The following is a 22696-nucleotide window of genomic DNA, read 5'->3' on the forward strand; positions in this document are numbered from 1 at the left end:
TTGTTTTGTAATACAAGAGCAATATATGCCAAATTTAGATGCACCTTTTGCATTGATTACTTGCGTGTACTATCCAAATGATGCTCGATCGTCGCAGGAGTGATTTGCAACTTGAGTTTGTAAGGTGTCTGTGACGAATTTTGGTTTGACCAAGTTTTTCTACTATAAAAAAAGCATTCCTTTTTTGTTGCTTATGAATGTGTACTCAAATGAAAGATATTTGTTGAAGCATTTAGGTGTTGGTGTTTTGGTCAATTAATAGTTGTAATGCACTAAAAATTCTTTCTTCGTGCAATATGTGAATAAAATCTCTTTGTGGTGGTTGCATACAAGGTCTCATGATGTTAGGGCTCTAAGGGTGTTGCAAATTCATGTTTGATCATTTGCTATGTGAAGTCTATCTAAGCTACACATGTGGTGTGCAACCTTGGGAGGCCTAAAAATTGGAAACCTACAAATCCCCTTCTACGTTTCGATGTACTTGTGTATCTCTAAGCATCTTGTATGCAAACATCTACCAAAATTTAGAACTCGAGATATTACTTTGAAACAGTTCTCCAAGGGTAACATCTACAAAAATTTAGAACTCGAGACATTACTTTGGAGCAATTCTCCAAGGGTGTCCAATATGGATGTTTGATGTCATCATCAACAAAAACGCAAGTTTGTTTAAAGCCGTCTACATAGAATTATGCCTTGAGATCTTAACTTGGATGAGTGGCTTTGCTTTGATGCCATAGGGCACCACCAATGCTAGCACTAAGCATCGTACTTTGTTGTATCAGCTAGGCAAATTGCTTTCAAGGGAGGACAGGACCATCTTTGGAAGGCCCAAAGGGAAGGAATGGGCCACACTTGACAAGCACCATAGTATGAAAAGGGCGCACATGAACAATGATAGAATCAAGGGAAACAATTCATGGAAAATTGGGATCACGTGTAGAAAGAGTCAATGGTGCCCAAACTAAGGTCCCAAGGAAACCAGGTAGGCCAAAGAAAACCATCAAAGGTCAAGAACGTGCATTTGCAGATGGCACTTAGTGAGCAGGTAGTCCTAGTCGAGAGAGAGAGAGAGAGAGACGGTGAGCTAGTCGAGCTAGCCAAAGGGGCTAATACAGAGCGAAGAGCGCAAGCTCGAACCTCAAAATGAGGAAGACGAATATGCCGCGCGCGCTGAAGCTTACCGTTCCCGAGCAGCAGACGCCCATCTCCGACTTTTTGTAAGTTGTTTGCCATGGTGGCCGTTCGCTTCGTGTTGATCTCGTTCATTCTCATTCCCATGTAGCTCATTGGGGTATTTGTGAACTTTAGTTTGCGTGTTTGTTTGTACGCCTCTACTAAACTTAGCTGATCTCGCTCCTCGACCTTGACCTCGATGCCTGTGCACCTGAGTTTGGAAGTGTTTATAGGCATGCTGTATACACATGGGCACAATCTAGGCAAGGCGGCTTATGCAAATGCGCTTCTAATGTGGGTATGTTGGTTTTTCTAGTACTGCAAGTGGAACTTTTCAAGATGGAGACCTTCTTCTCAACAAGAATGGGATCAGAGTTGTTTCAAAAGAGGTAAGGAGAACACCAGATCAAGCGTGAAGTAATGAAGTTAAACTTCCATTCAATGCTAGACAGAGATGCCTTTTCAGTTTGTGCAAATTGTATCATATTTGAAATGGGTCTATTGGTGGCTCAGCTGCTTAGTGGTGATGGCACATATTTGACAAGTCAGTAGACTCTGTTCTTCTTGTTGTCATTGTGACAATTGTCTTAATTTTTACTGCTTGCTTTTCTTTGCAACTATCTTGGAACATAAATATGGTTGCTTGATTGTATACAGCCTGCAGCGGTGGCCCAACCTTCGGATACTGTATATAGTCTTGAAGACATGGAGACTGTACGAGTAGTGGGGAAAGGGAGTGGAGGTGTGGTACAGCTTGTCAGGCACAAGTGGACTGGTCAATTCTTTGCATTAAAGGTGATCGATTATTATTTTTCACAATATTTGTAGTCATTGTATCCTTGAAGGCTACCACATTGTTTTAACAATGAGTTTGTTCTATGTAGTCTTATACTGTGTCATGATGTTGGGCAAGTGAATTTTTCTGCAGACCATTGAGTTTTATGCTATTGCACAGGTTATCCAGATGAACATCCAAGAAGATGTCCGAAAGCAGATTGTTAGGGAGCTAAAGATTAATCAAGCATCACAGTGTCCATATGTAGTTGTCTGCTACCATGCGTTTTACACTAATGGTGTTATCTCCATATTGCTGGAATACATGGATGGAGGCTCTTTAGTTGATGTTATAAAAGATTTCAGAACAATACCAGAACCTTATCTAGCTGTCATATGTGAACAAGTAAGTACTGCAGTCTATTATATTTTTGTGTATGTGTATGTATGTCAAAACTGCTTTGGCTTCATTACTTTAGGTGGATTACAGGTTCTCAAGGGTTTACTCCACTTGCATCAACAACGGCATGTTATTCACCGGGACATCAAGCCCTCCAATCTTTTGGTCAATCATAAGGGTGAAGTCAAGATTACAGATTTTGGTGTTAGTGCAATATTAACAAACTCTATGGGCCAACGTGATACATTTGTGGGCACCTACAACTATATGTCGGTATGTGTTTATAGTAATTTGTAAGGTCACACACTATTGCTCTTTTGTCAGTAGGTCATTTTTTGGATACTGCTTGTGCAGCCAGAAAGAATTAGTGGAAGCACATATGGATATGACAGTGACATATGGAGTTTAGGTCTTGTCATCTTAGAGTGTGCCCTAGGGAGGTTTCCATATTTGCCGCCTGGTCAAGGTGAGGGATGGTTGAACTTTTATGAGCTTCTGGAAACCATTGTAGAACAACCACCTCCATGTGCACCAGCGGACCAGTTTTCGCCGGAGTTTTGCTCATTCATCTCAGGATGGTTAGTAATCATTAGAGCTGAATGCACCTGTATTTGTTTTGTTTTGGATTGCAACTCTGTTACTTTTTGACAGGTTTGATTCAATCAAAAGCATATTCTCTCATGGTTTTTGATATGACTGAAAAGGCAATATGGATGCATGCACTTCATTTTGATTTGTACTCCCCTTAGTAGAGTGGGCTTGGGAATGAACTTACAGTTCCGAAGGCCTGAATTTAATGATAGGGCTAATGGGGGTATGCTGAGTTTGTAGTCTTTTACCATGCATGACGGAGTGGATGGTCGTTTATTTATTTTTTGTCAATGACTACCGTAAGTCTAATATCTATAGCTTGCACTATCCTGTGAGGGTGAGTTTGGTTGTTTTCTTGGATTCATCTTAATTTATTTCAAAGTCATTTTAGTGGACATGTGGGTTTAACATAGTGAAGTTCTCATCTGAGCTGTGACCAATTGGATATTATTAAGCCTTCTAGTATCGTTGTTGCATTTGTCCCTAGCAACTACCTTTTTGTTCTATTGAATATTTCATCGGATGCACCCGTTTTGTGTGTGTGTATGAGCATAAATTGATCTGGAGTTCTACACCTGCTATTGGGGACAAATTACTTTAGTCAATACCACACACACAGTGATATGAAAATTGGTTCATCCTCAAAGCAAAAAACGAGATTCTTAACACGTGGAACTTTTTTCAAATGAAGATGAAGCAATGTTGGGGTTATGCCTAACTTATTCTCAAAGCATGAAGAACATTCTCTAATCAAACAAATGCTTACATGTGACTAAGAATGAAGGTATCATCAAATATAAAGAATCTATCAAGGATTCATGAACAAAGAAAGGAGGAGATCATCATGGAGTAAAATCCACAAATCTCACAGAGCACTAAACCAAAAGTTCTCTCATACAATTGGTAGACAAATTATCCAAATCAACCAAAGTTGAATTAATTCAAGATTGTGTGTGTAGAAGCCTTTGGGAGAGAATCTCATCCTTGTTTGAGAGGTAAGACTCTCAGAATAAAGGACAAACTTGTCTTTTATTGGGACATCTTTTCTTAGAGCTAATTGTGGCTTGGGTTAGCGCATCCACTTGGATTAGCCATAGTAGTGGAATTATTGGGGAAATGCCTTCTAGAAGAGAGGGAAACAAGAATTTCTTCAAAAATTGGGGAAACATCGTCATGCGGCCTTTTCTTCTGAAAAAAATGCAGCTTTATATCCCAAAGAAGACAGGGGTGATGAAGAGGCGTAAGAGAGGTAAAGCCATGTGGACAATCGAGAGGATCTAAGATGAAGACAACTGATATGTTTAAGTATTGAGTACACTATGGCTCTTACAATTTATTGGTTACCAGTTTTGAGATGCATTTATCCTTTTCGGACTATGATAAGCATGAATCATTTACTTGAATCTTAAAGTTGGTTGCTTTTGCTAACTGGTCTCCTTTTACCAGCTATATTCTATCATCACCCTTTTACACCTTGTTTATGATCAACTTGCCCACTCTTCTTAATTGTTATGTTTTATCCCCCCCCCCCCCCCCTTGCCAAATCCAACTTCTCATCCACATCCATATCAGTGTTTCTCAAACCTGTGCAAGAGGGTACGAATGCTTTCTTTAAAGCTTAACTTTACATCTCTACTTAGGTTTAAAATTTTTGCATTTTTATGTGCAAATGACTACTTTTAAGCCCAACACATTTTGTAATCAATGTTTTACTCCCAAGTGGCTGATGGGAATGAGATCGTGCTAGCTAGGGTGGATGAAAGAGAAACATAGTGCAAGTGTGTGTAAGCAAGATTATCACTCAAGTGAATTAGGTTCTAAGATAGATTAGCTTGGGTTCATAAACACAACCTTGAGTAGTGACTTAGCTTAGCACAAACTCACCATAGACAAGCATGTAGTGCAAACTTGAATTGTGTTGTTTATTCATGAAAGTGAGCTTTAAGTAGCTCTACAACTTGACTCCATTACATGTGGGATAATTTCCCCTCTTCCCTCCACTTAGGCTCTAGAACAAAACCAACACTTTACAATCCTCCCCTTGGGATTTGGACCAAGACAAAATACTGAAGATGCAATATCTATACAGGGTATCCACACAAGATGGTAAAATCCACACAGGTTCTCAAAATCCACACAGGAAAATAAAAGTCCTCCCCTACAAGTAGAGAGGCTGCATCTTCAAAGTATATCGTTATAGAAGACAAGGTTGTTCTCGTCTTCGTCTTCTTCTTCGCCTTCTACCATGTGAGCTGATCCTTTGATAGGTCTCTTCCCTTCGTAGCTTCTACTGTTGCTTCTACTATACTGCTTTCTTCCCTGCTACTGTCTCCATTTGAGTAGCATCGAGAAGGAGGATGTCTCGTCTTATTGCATTTGTTGCAAGGTTTGTTTGTGTATCAATGTTTCGCTACGTGTCCCATTCTTCCACATCCATAACATTTTCTGATGTCGATGGTGAGTATCTTCCCCTTGAGGATGTCGTGACAAAAGCCCCTCTTGATGATGTTAATGAGTCTTTTTGATTTCTTTCTTTGGCTTGAATTGAGTTGATGACATCTTGGAAAGGTGGAGCCGGTTCTTTTTCTTCAAAAATGGTGACTAAGTGGTCATAAGAGGATGGAAGTGCACTTAAAAGTATCGCTACTTTGTCATCTTTTGGTACTTCGCATTGGATGTAAGTGAGCTGTGTGACAATGCTCTTAAGCCTATTTACTAGGTTGGCAAAGTCCTCCTCTTCAACCATTTCTTCATGCGATGTAAGATTTCTGGTTCAAAATCTTCCAATAACTGCAGAATATTTGGTGAAGAGGAAATCTTCTCAAGGCACATTTCAGATGGGGTAACTTCAACTTTGTGAATCACTGTAGAGGATTTTGGATTGAGACTGTAATCATCTTCCAATAATGAATCCCAAAATTCTTCAGAATCGTCTTCAGAAACTGTCACTTCATGACTTGTAATTGGCATATCATCTTTCAACAAAGAATCAAAGAAAGCATAGTCGTCTTCAGACTCGGAATCTGTAACTATGTCCTTATCTTTGTATGGTAACGAAGTATCACTTGGAAAAACTTCTTCTCAATAATAATGTCTGCATCTGCATCGGAAATCATATTCGTTTCATAATCCACTGTATCATGCTGTTCGACTAGTACACGTGAGGCTTGAATCACTCGTTCTGCATGATAAAGCCCGTGTAAAATCAGTTTACGTCCATCTTTGAGCAAATTGATAGTATGTCCTCAAAAGCTAATTGTGGGATCATATTGAAATAACCAATGCTGACCAAGAATCATGTCGTAGTAAGATAAAGGCATGACTTCGAAATCCAGTCGATCTGCATAAGTTTGAATCTCGAACTGTCCGATCACAAGTCAAAATTGATCCATCTGCTAATTCCACATCATATAAGTGAGCTGTCTTTTGAGTTGGCAAACCCACCAAGCTGTTGGACTATTTGAGTGTTGACGAAATTATTAGAACATTTGCTGTCCACAAAAACATTGAAGGAACGACCATTGAGAGTTCTAAGAAGGCTTAGAACTTGCTTTGAAAGAGGCTCCAAAACTGAAGAATTACACTGAGCATGCTTCATAAGAATAGTTGTATCCTTTGAGACACAAATCTTATTGACCACGGATTTTCCTTTATCCTTAGCAGAATTTGGTTGTTCAGATTTCGATGATGTTTCCGCGTTGGAATTTCTTTTTAAATTAGACGGATTTGGACTCTTTGGACATCGATACCATCTATGGTCACCACCGCAAATTGTACATAATTCTTCCTTCTTTAAAGTCGAAGATGCATTTGACGAAGAGCCTTGCTGAGTATTGGAATGCCGGTCTTGAGAAAAATCACGTCCGTTACCACGATTAAGTGGAGGAACATTTGAAGAAGATTTGCTTTGAGATTGTCGATCTTGAGAATAGAATCTTGAAGCTGAATAAGGTGCTGTGGCTTGCTGTTTGAACGGAGATTGTTACTGTTGACTTTGGCTATAACTTTCTCTGCGATCGTGCTGTGATAAGCGAGCGTTATTTGAAGATCTCTCACTAGGGAGAAAATTCCGTGCAGGGCACCGATTATCGCCAAGACGCTCCACATAGGCAATTGCAGCATCTAAGGTGGTAGGGTTGTATTTGTGCACATCGTCCTTCAAGTTGGGTTCGAGTCCGTCGATAAAGTTGTGAAGTTTATTAGAGGGACTAAGGGTCTCTATCTCCAGAGTTAGCCTTTGGAACTTTGTGATGTACGCGGCCAAGGAACCTGTTTGGCTTAGGCGGCGAAGAGAGGACGGGGCATGAAAATCTGCATTGGCATGTTCGAACGCCTTGCGAGTAGCACGCCGGAATTTATCCCTAGAAGGTGTGTGTTTACCATCAGCAACCCGTCGTGCCACCAAAGAAATGTTGTGTTCTTGAGCAGAGAACTGGCAAGTGCAACTTTTTGACTCTCGACTAAGTCTGTGTTTGATAAGTAGACCTCCATTTTGAATAGCCATTGGTCCAGCACGTGCTTGTCACGGCGACCATTATACGGTTCCGATAGTTTAACATCAAGCTTCTTCTTCTGTGCAGCATGAAAATTTTTGTAAAGTTATTGAAGTTCACGATTGTCTACCTCTTTTGTTGGGTCTGGTTCGTTTGGTTCGTCCACTGAAGCTTCAGACGAAAGTGTGGAAGATACTGCATGTGTAGTCTGAGAAGTAGTAGGACGACTTCGAGAAGTGTTTTGCGTTTGGAAGCTACAGACATCATGCACAATCTTCAAATCTGGCCATGTCCTAATTGCTTCAACCTTGGCAAGATCCATTCGGACACCATCCTTTGACACTGTGGCCAAGAAAGTGAATTTCTTCCAAGAAGAACTCACTTTTTTTAGGATTAACAAGCAACCTGTGATTGCGTAGCTCTTCGAAGACAATGATCAAGTGACGCCTATGTTCCTCTTCATTCTTTGAGTAGATAATCATGTCGTCAAAGAATGTGCCGACAAACTTTTGATGTGGGCGGAAAATCCAATCCATCATCCTATTGAACGTAGCAGGAGCATTTGTAAGACCGAACGGCATTACAAAAAACTCATATAGATCAAATGTTGTCCTAAACGCAGTCTTGTGCACATTCTCTGGCCTGATACAAATCTGATGGTACCTACTCTTAAGGTCCATGTTGCTGAAAATTGCAGTACCCTTTAGCCTGTCAAGAATATCATCAATCCTTGGAATAGGAAACTTGTTCTTGATGGTATTCTTATTAAACGCACGATAATCAATACCCATGCGCCAAGAGCAAAAGGGTGAAGAACTAGGTTGAATTAGCCCTTTCTCTAGCAGCTCCTCTACTTGGCCCGTAATCTCTTTTTACTGAGCCGCACTAACCTTGTAGGGTGGCCTATTTGGTGGGCTACAACCTGGCATGAAATCTATCGCATGATCCTCAAGCCTCTCCGATGGCAATTGGGACGGTAATGAATTAGAAAAACAGTCACTAAACTCTCGCAAAAATGTTGACTGTTCTTTATTTAACACATATACAGTTGAGTGACAATTATCTGAAACATCACGTGCAAAAATCAAGTACGTAGAAAGATGATTCTTAATTACAGAAGTGTTAGCCGAAGCAGATACAATAGGGACAGAGTCCCCTTTAAGCTTTACATCCAGGATGTGAGTCTGGCCCCTATGGTGAAGGGTGATTAGGCTTCTTGCCTTTCTCGTCCTCTTTGTCATCCGAATCAGTTAGTCTTCTTCTTTGTGGACAGTCTGTAGCAAAGTGTCCAGTCTGTTTGCATATGAAACATTTGTTCTGAGCCATTAAAGCCTTCTTCTCCTCAAACGACTTGCGCACAAAAGGCCTCCTTTTCTTTTTCTTGGCGTGTCCTTCAGACGTCTCCACTGAGTCCTTGCCTTTGTTTGCCTTTTTTGACCCCTGGGACGCTTCAGGAGTCACTTTCACAACGGGCTTCTTTGCTGAATTTTTCTTTTGCTGACCCCCTTTCACGTTGCCTTGGAACCCATTGTCCTCTCCCTTAAACAAGGCAAGACCAGTGTTCGCAGCTTCCATAAGCTGAGTGAGGGTAGCCACTCTGTTCTTTGTACAGAAATCTCGAAGCCCTTTAGGCAGCCCACAACAATACTTCTCAATTTGCTTTGTCAGTGGCTCAAACCTATGAGAGGTTATTGAGAGCAACGCTTTATAGAACCTCCGATTGTACTCTTGTAGGCTCTTGCAAGTAGCCACAGTGAGTTGGTGCCAATCCGTCATGACATTGGCTTCAAATTCATTTGACAGCCACACAGATGCAAACATTTGCTTGAAGTATACCCATGTGGCGGGTGCCTGTCCTTGCATCAACAGTGTCGTCCACCATGTAAGCGCATTGCCTTTCAAGAAAGTGGCAACTTTCCTAACCTTGGAGGCCTTTCTAAAATCCCCCCTGCATAAGCTGTATCAAACTGCTGGAGGAAAGTAAGAGCCTTTGCCTTATCCTCAAAGCCGTTGAAAGTATCAAACTTTACAGTTGCACCACCTTCTTTGTAGGCTTTTGGCTTTTCCAGTACTCCCAAATTGTCATAGGGAATTGTCGGCAACATGGACACTGTAATTGTGATCATCAGGGCCCCTTGGCCATTGGCATTTTGCGTCATTGGTGCCATATGTGGCTGCTGGTAGGAAAAACCAGCCATGTGAAAATTGCCTTGTGGCACCCCAAACTGACCCTGGTTGCACTGAGACCCTTGTTGCATGCCAATATTTCCATACATGGGGTTTGGCATCATGCCTTGCATACCCCCAAACACTGTTCCTATCATATAATGCTAGTTTCTGGGCGCATAACCAGCCATGCTCTGCAACATTGATCCACCCCCGAAATACCAGGATGTACCATTGGGTGGTGGAAAAACCTGTTGCATAGCATGGAAACTGGTTCCCTGTCCATTTAATGCAACATGCGGACTCTGAAAGGTGGCTGGCTGAACTGGTAAAGCATGTGGAATAGGCGTCCTAACCACTTGTTCGTGGACAGAAGGAGCTTGTCTTGGAACCCCACGTGACCATGCAACTTGAGAGTGCCCTGGCCTGTTGGGACGCACAAGAGACCTCGGCTTGAGCCTCAACGGGCTCCACTGCATGAGACAGTTGCCTTGTCTGCTGCGACATTGGCGACGCTTGCAATATATTCCATAAATCTAGGATTCTGCACCAATCGAGAGAACACATTCATAGCAGCAACCAACTGTGTCCTGAACGCATCCTCGTCTAGTTGCCCAACCATAAACCCTTGACCTTGTGGAGCATTCAAATCAACAAAAGGTACAGAGAGGGGTGGCCGTGAACTCTCGCTATGCTCGAACACTGGAGGAAAAGCCTGTCTGTCTTGTGAAGAGGAACCCTCTTCCCTGGCGTCGTTTGTCCTGTCAGCCATAGTGTAATTCCAAGTTCCTGGGCTCTATGTCTTCGTCGCAAACTAACCAAGGTTCACTCTTTTAAGGAAAAAGTGATTCTGTCTGGGCGACAGAACCATGAAACCGGCCCATAGGGCGGTAGACTTTAGCTTTCACCCGAGTCTTCACTTGATAAACTTTACTTAAACTTCACGACACAGAGAAACTTCGCAAATGAACCTATGACTGGAATTATCACTTCAATCAAAGCACGGCTTGGTAGCTAGAGCGCTCCCGAGCAAACAGCGACACCCTATAGGCCCCAAAGAATGGTGCCCCTTTCGGTATTTCTTTATTTTTATTAAACTTGGAAGAAAACGTGCGAGTTCGTACGAGCTGTCCCGCTTTTACCGGGCTGAAAGTGGCCTACTCTAGCCGGATTTCGGCAGCATAACCGTAGGAGGAGGCTTCACAGACAATCCCCATGTAAAAGATGACTTTCCCGGCGCAGACGGGCACTTTCCCAAACCCGACAAGAATATGCAGCACGCTGAATTCTCTGTTTTCTGCCCCGAGAATGCACCCGATCACCCGTACAGTGATCCCAATGCTTCCCCAAAGGTCTTGGGGGTATTAGGGATCAATTAGGGTGCTTTATTCCCTCTTATAATTCGTGAGTTCAAACTATTTTGAACTTATGAAGGGTGCTTTATTCCCTCTTATAATTCGTGAGTTCAGACTATTCTGAACTTATGAAGGTTTATTCCCTCTTATAGTTTAATGAGTGCTTTATTCCCTCTTATAATTCGTGAGTTCAGACTATTCTGAACTTATGAAGGTATATATAAAAACCCTTAACCTGCAAAAATACACAGCAGGCTGTAATTCACTGTTTCGGGCTCCGTTTGCATGCCGGTCGCATCCGTAGCAAGCCCTCGTACTCCCGCTCCTGTAGGACTTTGAATCGGATGAGATTTCTTTCGTGAAATCTCTCCGGATTCACTTGTACTTGGGGTGGATTAGCAATTAGCTAATCCAATACCTGGACAAGAGGCTCTTGCATCGGCATATGCGCATGAACCCACACAACTGTACATACAGATGGAGAGTCCTCGAGCAGGGCATTACGATTGTGTATTCAAAGGGGGAGAGGTGTGCACGAGAGCAGAATCATCGCGCTACATAAGACAAGGGAGAAGGCAAGCTTTCGAGTAAAGCTGTGAAACTTGCACCCACTACTCGCCCACACACTGTAGTCACTTAATGAAGCCAAAATCAACCTCCACTCTCAAATTTGGGTGCCCCCAGCTGAGGTGTACTTGCAGATTAACGAGGAGCCGCCAAGTGTCCACTTTGTCTCTTTTGAGTTAAATTCCTAGAACCCACCTTTCTATAAGTGTCGCGAGGGCCTAAACGACTTTGAACTGAGCCTAGACACCATTTTACTACTTGGATTCCAGTATCAACTGGCCCGACTATCTCGTGGCGACTTGGCCTTCCCGACTGCGGGTAAAACTCTCGGCCGTCGACCTTTTCACACTGGCCACACAATGTCCGGCCATTTGTGACCTCAAAAAGAGGGTTTCAAAAATTAAATAAAACTAAAGAGAAAGAAACCAACAACTAAGGTTAGTGGTTGCCACATTCTCGTGACAGTAGGGTACAGAGGAGACGGATTTTTTTTCCAAGTAAAAGATCCTTCTATTAGTTAATAAATTGCCTAGCGGGCCATAAACTGCCCTGACAAGAGGTTGCTACATCATTATGAGGTGAGACTCTTCCAATGGAAACTGAGATATGTACAATGACGACTAAATTAGGAGATGAGAGGAGGAAACAACCACACAGGTGGTCGGTAGTGCCATTTAGGAGCCCCATCGATCATGGTGTAGAAAGGTCCTATATGTCAAAGTCATAGGAATGCCTTGTGGCGCTCTCGTATATGGTCGGAGTTGCCTTGAAGCCTTTCGAATTGTCCTCGAAGTGTATGGATTTGGTCCAACCAGACATCGTGTGCAGTCTCCGCCAGCGGAATGGGGTGGGCCTCGAAGATGTGGAAGCAATGGGCTCTCCAAATGAGCTAAAGAGTCAGACTGTAGATAAGCTCCCAACAAAGCTCTCTATCACTGCTCCGCTCTTGAGGCGTAAGCTCTGTGGCAAGCTGGAGTGTAAGCTGGCTCTCTTGTATCACAATCATCCTACTAGCTGAAGACAAATCAAAACGAAGTGCTGGGCCTGTGACGGTGGACCAAGAAGTAGCACCCCAAGTGTATTGCCTAGCTGACGACAAGGTTGGCATCATCCATAAGATCCGAAGCCAAACTTGCTATGCCATGGGGCAATCCCATAGACAATACCTCTGTGACCCAAGTGGGTGGTCACAAGCGGCACGGCTTGTCGGATGGCCACTGTAGACCAACCAACTTCTAATTGCGGTAGCTCGATGAGTGACTAGCCACTCGAACATGGTGACTCTCCTCGGTTGTCTGCTGTCCCACAAGGGCTTTTAGAAGTTTGTCAGGAGCTCAGTTGTGAGGCCCTCCTCTCGCCAGTGACCTGTTGTAGCGGGGCAGGCCTCTCTCCGGGCAGCTAGTATGTGATACCCCAGTCGTGTTGTGTACCGAAGAAAGGGATCCTTGGGTGATTAGCTGAAGCAAAAAGATCCCGCCAAAATCACTCCACAGGGTCCCATTGCACTTGCGAGAGAGGGCTGGTCTCTCAAGCCCAAAGCCTCCAATGTTGAGTGTCAAGATCTGACGGGTTAGGATCAAGGACACAGCTCTTCTCTTTGATGCTCACGACTCGAATTTGTTGGAAACAGGACTCTGTTACCTCTGGTGCCTTAGTAGTAACTCTGTGGAGGTGACCCTCTTGCTGAACCTCAAAGAACATGCAAAGGCCCGAGTTTGAGCAAGCCCTAACTGCGATGAGGACCTCAAGGCGAGTGAAGGTCCCCATCCTGCTGGGAGCCGTAGGCTCGAAAGGTATGTGCCACTCTGTTGTTCTAGCCTCGACGATGTCTTGATCCCCCTCATGCCACGCAGCTGGATGCTCTGAATCTCGTTAGGAAGTGCTGTAAACTGCAACTAGTCTCTGAGGGTGCGGGTTGGACCCTCTGCCATGTCTCATGGGGTCTATTGCCAAGCATGTGACCTCGCTGTGTACTCACCAGTATGTTCCATGCAAGAGGTGGCCTCAAGGGCTCAGTGCATATGGGCTGGTGTTGCTCATGTCCCCTCCTCAACTCCACCCAAGACCGACGCAAGCTCAACGCGGAACGGTTCTTCCATCTCTTGCTTAGGCCCACTCTGCGCATCTTTGTGAAAATCCAACAAGTGGAGGGGCTCCAAGGGCCACCCGTTTGTGGAACTTGGCCTCGAATCTGGTGCTGCAAAAGCTCCTTTTGGGGCTCCTCAACTGGAAGACGACCTCTGACAATGAGCTTCCCAAGGAGGGCTCTACTCTACCATGCTGGATCGATGATCCCTAGCCCTCCCTGAGAGCACGGTAGGATGATGACTTGCGCGAGGAGACTTTGGCCCGAGCAGACTGCGTCTCTCCCTATCCACAGAAAGTTTTTGATCAGCCTCTTGAGCTGCCTGATGCAAGAGCTCGAGAATATCCAGCAAGAAGTGATGTACCACATGGTGGCCAAGAGCACCTAGTTGGCCACTACAGCCCTACCAACAAGAGATAACCATGCCGAGCTCTAATGAAGCAGTTTCTTCCTGATGTCTAGGAGGGGAGGAGTTTGTTGCTCAGGTGAGAAGTCCAAGCCAACCTGCCAGCCCAAGTACCAAACTTGCGTTCCTGAAGGGATTCAACGAAAGCCCCCTCTAGGCGGCCAGTTGGGCATGGGAGCATCACCAACCCAAAAAGCCAGTTGATCAATGCTCCCGATGCTTAGCAAAAGTTAAAACACCTGCAGGGACTGCTCACACGTATGCAAGTTGGCCTCACAACCCTCCAGAAACATGCCCGAGTCATTAGCAAACTTAGTGTCCAAAAGCTGTTCTCTCTGAATGGGTAAGTGTAGGGCCGTAGGCCATGCAAACCAACCTCGTGTGAGGCCAGAAATTTGCTCGCCTCCTCTGGGTAGAAAAGAAACAAGAAGGGGGTAAGAGAGTAGCCTTGCCGTACTGAGCGTGTGAGCATGAAGCATTCCCCTTGATCTCCTGCTAGCAACACTCGACTATGAGCACATTTGTAAAGAGAAGACACCCCCCTGATTCATGCATCTCAAAAACCCATCCTGTACATGGTGCCCTCCCTCAAGGACATCCCAGTCAACTCTTGTCACGTGCTCATTGCACTTGAGCCACGTGGACAAGCTAATGCTACAGTCATTTTAATAATAAGTGACATTTTCAGCATTAATTTGTTATGAATCGTGGGGGTTGATTGAAGACTGCTCGACCCAGATCTCCAGCCGTATATAAGTGAGCGTGAGGGTCCCAAAAGAAGCAAGAAGGAGAAGTACCTAGTACCCGCAGATCAATACCAGCGTTTTCAGTAATTCCGCACTTCAATGTTTTCAGGTTTCGGCATTAAGATCAGCCCAGCGTTAGTAGATTCAGCCCAGCAGATTGCATTTTCAGCATTCAGTCCATAGCCTCACTGTACCTTCAGCACCAAGTACCAGAGAACCCCTCAGTACCTCAGTAGGACCAGCGTGTTTCAGCATCATCAGTTTTCAGCCCTTGCCGCATGTGCAGAAGAGTGCGTTTAGAACGACATTTGGTCTATATGAGTTTCTAGTGATGCCATTCGGTCTTACAAATTCTTGTGCACTACATTCAATAGGATGATGTATTGGATCTTCCGCCCACGTCAAAAGTTTATTGGCACATTCTTTTTGATGGCATGATAGTCTATTCGAAGAATGAAGAGGAGCAATAGGCTTCACTTGACCATTGTGTTCGAAGAGTTACGCAGTCATAGGTTGCTCGTCAACCCCAAGAAAAGTGAATTCTTCTTGGAAGAGGTCTACTTTTTAGGCCATATAGTGTCAAAGGATGGTGTTCGAATGGATCATGCCTAGGTTGAAGCAATCAAGACATGGCAGACTTGAAGATTGTACATGATGTTCGTAGCTTCTTGGGATTATGCTCTTACTATAGAAGGTTCATCCGGAACTTTGCCGAGATTACTTTACCCCTACATGCTTTGCAAAAGCAAGAGGTCACTTTCAAATGGACACAAAAAGAGATTTCGGCACGTTTCTATCATGAATGAGCACGAATGTATACGGATTGTTCATGAAAAGCTGAAAAGTTTGTATGTCAGGAAGTCACATTCCATGTTTCTTCCGTGGCATGACACAGTTTCTGAAAGAGCACATGATAGTATGAGCACCAAGCATGGGCATTTCCATTGTGATTTGCCACAGTTGATTGTTTTCGATCAAACAGAAAAGATCCGATCTCATTGTTTGCATGTGTTTGATGAACGGGTTGTCACTCCGTCTCTATGTTCATCTACCTTGCATACACAGTCTTTAGAGAAGACAAGATTTTTTTCCTTCACTTTACATGGAATGGGTATGTTCATGGTTTTGTGTTGGAGATGGTTTCAGGAATTTTCAGCCATGGAGATTCTTGAAGACGAAAGAATCAGGACTCTAAACGACATTGAAGTAAGAAAGGAGATTTTGAAGACTTTGAGTCGCTTTCGGCGCGGCCCAAAGAAGCAAGCGTTGCAGACCTTTATGAAGTTCAAGTACCGCACGACCCACACATCATAGTGGGCCGGCTAAGAGTCCCTTCCAGGATTTCGGACGTTGTTGGCGATCTCCCTCGACGCCATACAGTTCGGTACCAATACCTCACTTTGAAAAGGAGGGGATGTCACGTGACACATCCCAACCACCCTATGTGTCCGTGGACAAGCTACACCACAGCAAGGTTTAGTCAGTCCAACCAAGTCTAGATTAGCAGCGATGACACTTTTGTGAGTCTATTCGTAGACCGTGCATGCCCAGTCACTTAGCATAGATGCATATCCTCCGGTTGCACACAACATGATCATTGGAATTCCCATGAGAATCCATTAGCATTAGTTAGGAGAATTTTCCAGTGCATTTAGCCTATTTTCCTATTTATTGGGATTTTCACTTATTATTTTTAAGCGATTTTCCAACAAAAGTAGGTAGGGCAATTTTGCTAAGTTAATATATAAGCAAACCCAAGTTAGCACTTTCTGGTAGAAGAGGCAGTAGGAGCTTCCCGCTCAACAGGCAACTTCTCAGTAGTACCCCCCCTCATGACCTCCCATCGCCATACCTTCCATCACCTTGGCGTTTTTCATAGAGCATCTTCGCCCTGAAGTTTTCCCCCTCTTCTGGCGACAGTTCCAACAGTAGATCAGCCAACCTCGGTGGTTTTCCCGCGACAGAACCACACCAATCACTAGCGTTTGAACCTCAGCATCAGACCAGCCCCTTAGCGTTTTTGCTAATACCAGCACGGCTGCATTTTGCAGCGTTTTCAGCAATATGCTAACGCTAGCAGAGCAATAAGTCCAGCATACCAGCGTTTTTGCTTTTCAAGTACAGATCTGCCCAGCGTTTTGGATCGGAAGCCCAACGTTTTGACCTGCAATTCAGCACAGTTTTCAGCCTATGCACAGTAGCCGATCACCCCCCAAGAAGGTTGCAGATGGTTCCTCATTTTCAGCCATAAAAACGCAGCCAAAACAGTCCATTTTCAGCCTTGAAACAGTCCAAGAAATTCAGCATCTAGAAGATCTCAGATTTCAGCCCAAGTCGCCGTCGTCATCTCCGTCGTCGTCATCGGCATAGTCCCATTGCATCAGTCCATTGCGTATGCATTGTACACCTTTGTGCAATCAAAGTAGACCACTCTCGCCGACGAGAGTGGGGCCTTCGGAGGAGGGTTTTACAACCTCTCGGTGTCGTATCCCTTCTCTCTCCTTCTCTCATTCTCATTCATTTGCACGCACAACATCCACTCACTTTGTTCGTGACCACAACACTCTACAAGACGGAAAGCTCTCTCTTTCCCTAAAGAACTAAAAGGAACCTTGAGCAATAAAGATCACTAATCTTGAGAAAATACAACATTCATTCTGCTGCACCTAACAAGTAGCCTATGAAAGCAGAATCTTGTAGGGCTAGAAAAGACTACGCAAAGTCATGAGAAAGAGCTACTGGCCGTGCTTCATGCGCTTTCGAGTTGGAAACACTACCTGCTAGGTGCGGATTTCATTGTCCAAATAGATCATCAAACCTTGCGATATTTCTTGACACAGTCAAAGTTGTTTGAAAGGCATATGCGATGGGCAATTATTCTCTCTATGTTCCACTTTCAGATTGTGCATGTGGAAGGCAAGAAGAATGTTGTGGCTGATGCATTGTCAAGAAAACCATGAAGTTCAGTTGTGTCAATTCCTTATCATCATGAGCTTGATGACATGAAGGAACAGTATGCCATTGACAAAGATTTTGCAAGAATTTTTGAATAAATACAAGATGGACAACGCCATGAGCACCATCTCTTCAAGGACGGTTTTATGATGATGCATGGCAGGCTGTGTTACTAGGCCATTGCGACATAAGATTATGGTAGAAAGTCATGTCCCACCGTATATAGGGCAACGTACTTTAGATGCGACAGTGAAAGCGGTCAAGACATTCTTTTATTGGCCTACTTCGAGGAGAGATGTGAGCATTTGTGATTTGCCAAGAGGTAAATTTTGACAGGCAAAAGGCTCCAAGGCTATTACAACCACTGCCTATTCCAGATAGCCATGGGAAAGTATTGCTATGGATTTTATCTTTGATCTTCCAAAAACGCCGACAAGGAATGATGGTATATGGACCATTATTTGCAGGTTTAGCAAACATGCCCATTTTGTCCCTGTCAGGAAGAAGATAAAATTTGATCAGATGGCACGGTTGTTCATATACAATGTGTTAAAGTACCATGAGACGTTAATATATCATTTCATTTCTGCTCTTTGGTCTCCTCTGTACGACATGTCACTAACTATATGTGTCCCAATCCACCTTATGATTGTAGCAGTGAATGCATTATACACCAAATGCCCAAAATCACATCGTTGCCCAATGGGCTTGTGATACGACAAAATGACCCTCAAAAATCAATGTTCTGAATGGGGAAAATGACATAAGAATATTCTTACAGGCAGATGCATCCATGACCTTAACGTGTCAGTGGTACACCTGACATTTTGCTAGTCTCGAAGTTCTCTCTCATATCTGTGTTCCCTACTCAGGTCAATCTGAACTTTTGGATCAAGTAACACCACCTGTGACGTTAGTTAGCAAGGAAACAATTGAAGTGAAGCGAGGATTTATTAAGTCCATTCTGCTTAAGAAGCGGTTTTGTCATACTAGTTACTCTTATTGTGTGCGCCCCCCCCCCCCCCCCCCCCCGGGGCCCTTTTCCTTGTGCAGCCCCGTCCCCAGTTCCTCTCTCTCTCTCTTTACACTTAAATCATTTGTCAGCTCTCTGTGAGCTTGTTGATGCTGGAGATGAAAGAGTGGGGTGGAGGCAAAAGATAACAGACTGTGTGGATGACCGCCTGAAGAGGGGCAGTGATAGATTTTGTCCTTTATGCATTAAAGTGAGTAGAGTCTTCCCGAATGTGTAGTAGGAATTGTAAGTGTGGCAATGGAATTTTTGGTGGTTGGTATTTGTATCTTGAGGATTCATGTTGAAAGTTTTATTGATCATTCTTTGTGTTCCTACTGTGCAGTGTCCAGAAGGAGTCTAAGAATAGACTATCTGCTTCTGAATTACTGGTCTCTCTCTCTCTCTCTCTCTCTCTCTCTCTCTCTCTCTCACAGCAGGTCTTGAGTTCAAGCCCCGTGGGATAGATCTTTGAGGTTTCTTGGGATTGTTCCTACCATTTTAAAAACTTTTCTTCTTCTTCTCACACATGCATGCACAGACCCGCGCGTGCTTGAATGGATGCATGGACACTCACTCATGCATGCGCATGCACATGCACATCCCTGCACACACAGGCGCGCACACACACTCACACCCTGAGGTTTACTTGTGTATGTGCTTCAGGTGCGCACACACTTGATCTATCGTAAGAAAATAAAGCCTGACATATGTGATGTGTTTGTTTGGCAGAACCATCCGTTTATCAAAAAGTACGAGGGTCAAGGCCCTAAGTTGCTGGCGGGTTTCCTGGAGGATTGGTCACCCATCTCGTGAAGTCCTGCAAGTCCTCCTCATAAAGATCTGGCAAAAGTCTCCTTTGGTACCTCGCCGTGCGTGTATCTTTGTAAGAAAATGTAACTCCTGCTTCTTGTTTGAGGTTGTGTCTTCCAGTGACCCCTCAACCCCTGACAGTAATTAGAAGGTAAAAGAAGAGTTTGTTGATCATACTATTTTGGTTTTGTTCTCTTGACTTGTTTTAAGCAAAGGAGAAAAACCATCCTCTTGAAAAACCATCAAGTTGTTGCTGTTATCAGCATTATGCGAATTGCTTGTTGCAAAGCATGCTCTGCTGGTAATCTTTATTGCAATGGAAATATCTACATGCAATTTCAATATCAAGTTGGTGCTGTTATCAGCATTACCCAAAGTGCTTGTTGCAAAGCATGCTCTGCTGGTAATCTTTATTGCCATGGAAATATCTACATGCAATTTTAATATCAAGTTGTTGCTGTTATCAGCATTATGCAAATTGCTTGTTTCAAAGCATGCTCTGCCGGTAATCTTTATTGCAATGGAAATATCTACATGCAATTTCAATATCATTTTTTTTTGGGTTGAGATTGGCCCATCCCGCTGATGTGGCCTAGTGCGACGGTAGGAACAGATAAGGATTAAAGCCGAGGACTCGTGTTGGCCATTGCCCTGGTGGCATCAAATGGCTCCTGATGCAGGGTGTTGGCCCTACCTCAGGCTCTTCTTGCATGAGGTGTTCACACTGAAGGTCCATTTGCCATAATGTAAAATTTTGTGGGCTCTAATTGGCTGATCTTGAACAATGTGTAAAGTTGACGGTTTTGTCCCATGAATGATTTATTTCACGATTTTCCATTGTATTTTTCTGTCTCTATGAGACTCCCCTACTGGCTCCATTTCATTAACTTTGGAGATTCTCAAAAATAAAATTAAAAAAATCATTACATGAGGACCTGAAGGTAAAGTAGGACAAAACGCTAAGGGTTCTCTGAAAGAAGTCTGTGAGTAGTGTGTAGGGGAGGAGAGTCTCTCTGTCTCTGAATCTCTGTTGTCCTGGGATGTACATTGGCCTGCGTGCTTCAATGTATTGGACATTTGGATACATGGTGCTGCTTGCTCTCCACCCCACCTCCGCATACCTTGTGTGTCTTACGGTTAGTGTCAATCGATGATGCCCGAGCTTTCCAATCGTCACCCTTAACATGAGGGGGCATATGTGCTCAGACATCCTCGGTATTGGATGAGCCATCCAATATTGGATCAGTCATGAAGTGCTCTTTGTAATACAACATCCTTGATGCGTCTTTAATGGAAGAGTCTGTCTGAGTGTAATCCATGTCTCGGATGTATAAATGCTAGAGATCTTCTGATACCTCATACTATTTGAGGCGTATAAATGGCGACTTTGGTCATATAGCATATCCAAACCACATGTGCTGAACCACTTGTCTTCTGTGCATACCAAGAGCTACTCACCTGTCTTTTCAAGCTGCCTAGATGCCTTACGAGCTTTGCATGAACGTTTGCCATGAGGTAGCCCCCTCAATTAAATATAATGTATGAAAGTGAGTCTACACTGATATGAGCGGTGTGGCCAGCTTCGCTCTAATAGTGTCACGTGAGACAAAGAGTTTGCTGCGGATGATGTGCACAATCATTTTAAGTTGTGGTCTCTGAACATATGTCCACTATGTAGCTATAAGTAGACATGCCCATATTGTTGCATACATGTAGGGGCAACCAAGGTGTCAAAAAGCATCCTTTTGTGCAAGGCTCTTGGGAGTGTGCATGGTGCAACAACACTCTTCACATTGCAAATGTAGTGTACCCTCTAGTGAGCCTATCTCTGGTTGCGCTGGACATGAAGTAGCCTATAGTGGTTGTGAACATCCCCAACATATACATTTGAGTCTTACAACCTTGACTAGCCCTCCAGCTAGTGTGAAGAGGGCTCTACTCCTTGTTTGTATGTATGAAAAACAGAACCTTGGTCTTTCCAAGGGTCATTGTGAGTCCTCTTTGTGTGAAAACTCATTCAAAGCTTGTGGATGGACTTGTAGCTCCTCTTGTGACTCAAATACCAAGACAAAATGATCAACCTGTAACATAATACAAACCAAGTGCCTGTGAGATTCATCCCTCTTGCATGAAGAATGTACTCCGATATCTCGTCGATGTAGAGTCCAAACATTGAGAGTGGGCACCCTTCCTTCACAATAATAGTGCAAGCAATGGGGTTTGAGGTGCCTCTTGGGCATCATATGTGGCCTATCACTTGCTTGTAGAGAGAGTAGATACCCTGCATCATCTATGACGGCACACCAAAAGTTTAACTAACATGTCACCCAATAATTTAGTTTGTACATAGCCTTGAATAAATTAGTTCAAAAATAATGCTCGTAAGAAGCACCTCTTGTAAATATGTGGATGAAAATGGCATGCTTGTAAAGAGGGGCTTAAAAGTGGTACAAGTTGCTTTAATAAAGTTATCAAATACCAAAGTGCAAAGAGACTTGTGTCATGCACTTTGTGGGCTAAGATTAAGCCATTCTTGTGGAGATTCTTTTTCTTCCTCTATTAGATGCGTTTAAGTTGTTCATCTTGTCAAAACCTTGCTAATTATTCTTAACCTTGTGTGATGTCATAGTTGATTGATTGTGTGTGCATATGTTTGTGTGTGACATGTCTACATCTGATTTGGAAAGCTTGAAAGTGATGTTTGATTGTGTGTAGAGTTTCCACGGTTTTAGTTTATTGGGTATTTCTCCCCTCTAATCTGACAATACCTGAAGGGACTAATGCTCGCTTGCTCTCACATACACATCACCATATACTTCTCACACGATTTTTCTAATACCTACACTCAAACCGATGAGGACCCTCACCCACCCTAACGAGCGCTAGTTCAAGCCAGCCCAAGAGCTAGAGTTGTACCACCTACTCATGAGGCACACTTCAACCCTAGCATTCCACCAACTCAAGGAGCCCTGCCCACCCAACTCTCATTGAGGACCCAACATATAGCATGACTACGCATAAAGACTCAAAGAGATGCCTTGACAACCAATGATTTCAGAGCCTCCAGACCCACACCTACCGCATCTATTTTCTTTATAGCCGCAATGGTGGAGAGGGCTATTTGCGCGTCGTTCTTCATATCACACGTGCATGCAAAGT

General features: G+C 43.6%; 1 protein-coding gene across 1 annotated transcript; it reads left to right on the top strand.

Moving 5' to 3' along the window:
• The first annotated feature begins 1014 nt into the window (after window positions 1–1014).
• MKK6 (MAP kinase kinase 6) lies at window positions 1015–19913 on the top strand. Its single transcript, XM_086517765.1, has 8 exons — window positions 1015–1220; window positions 1493–1565; window positions 1834–1971; window positions 2132–2356; window positions 2441–2623; window positions 2705–2928; window positions 19071–19116; window positions 19457–19913. Exons 1-8 carry the CDS (start codon window positions 1147–1149, stop codon window positions 19538–19540), a joined length of 1047 nt encoding a protein of 348 aa, XP_086373891.1. The 5' UTR covers window positions 1015–1146; the 3' UTR covers window positions 19541–19913.
• The last annotated feature ends 2783 nt before the right edge of the window (window positions 19914–22696 follow it).

Source organism: Adiantum capillus-veneris, chromosome 8 (assembly GCF_014529385.1).
Source record: "Adiantum capillus-veneris isolate H3 chromosome 8, ASM1452938v2, whole genome shotgun sequence".
NCBI lineage: Eukaryota > Viridiplantae > Streptophyta > Polypodiopsida > Polypodiales > Pteridaceae > Adiantum > Adiantum capillus-veneris.

Coding starts and splice junctions, on each gene's coding strand:
- MKK6 (XM_086517765.1), top strand. CDS start 1,147: ATGAGGAAGACGAATATGCCGCGCGCGCTGAAGCTTACCGTTCCCGAG. Junction 2,624..2,704: donor GCACCTACAACTATATGTCG/GTATGTGTTTAT, acceptor CTGCTTGTGCAG/CCAGAAAGAATTAGTGGAAG. Junction 2,929..19,070: donor TGCTCATTCATCTCAGGATG/GTTAGTAATCAT, acceptor CCTACTGTGCAG/TGTCCAGAAGGAGTCTAAGA.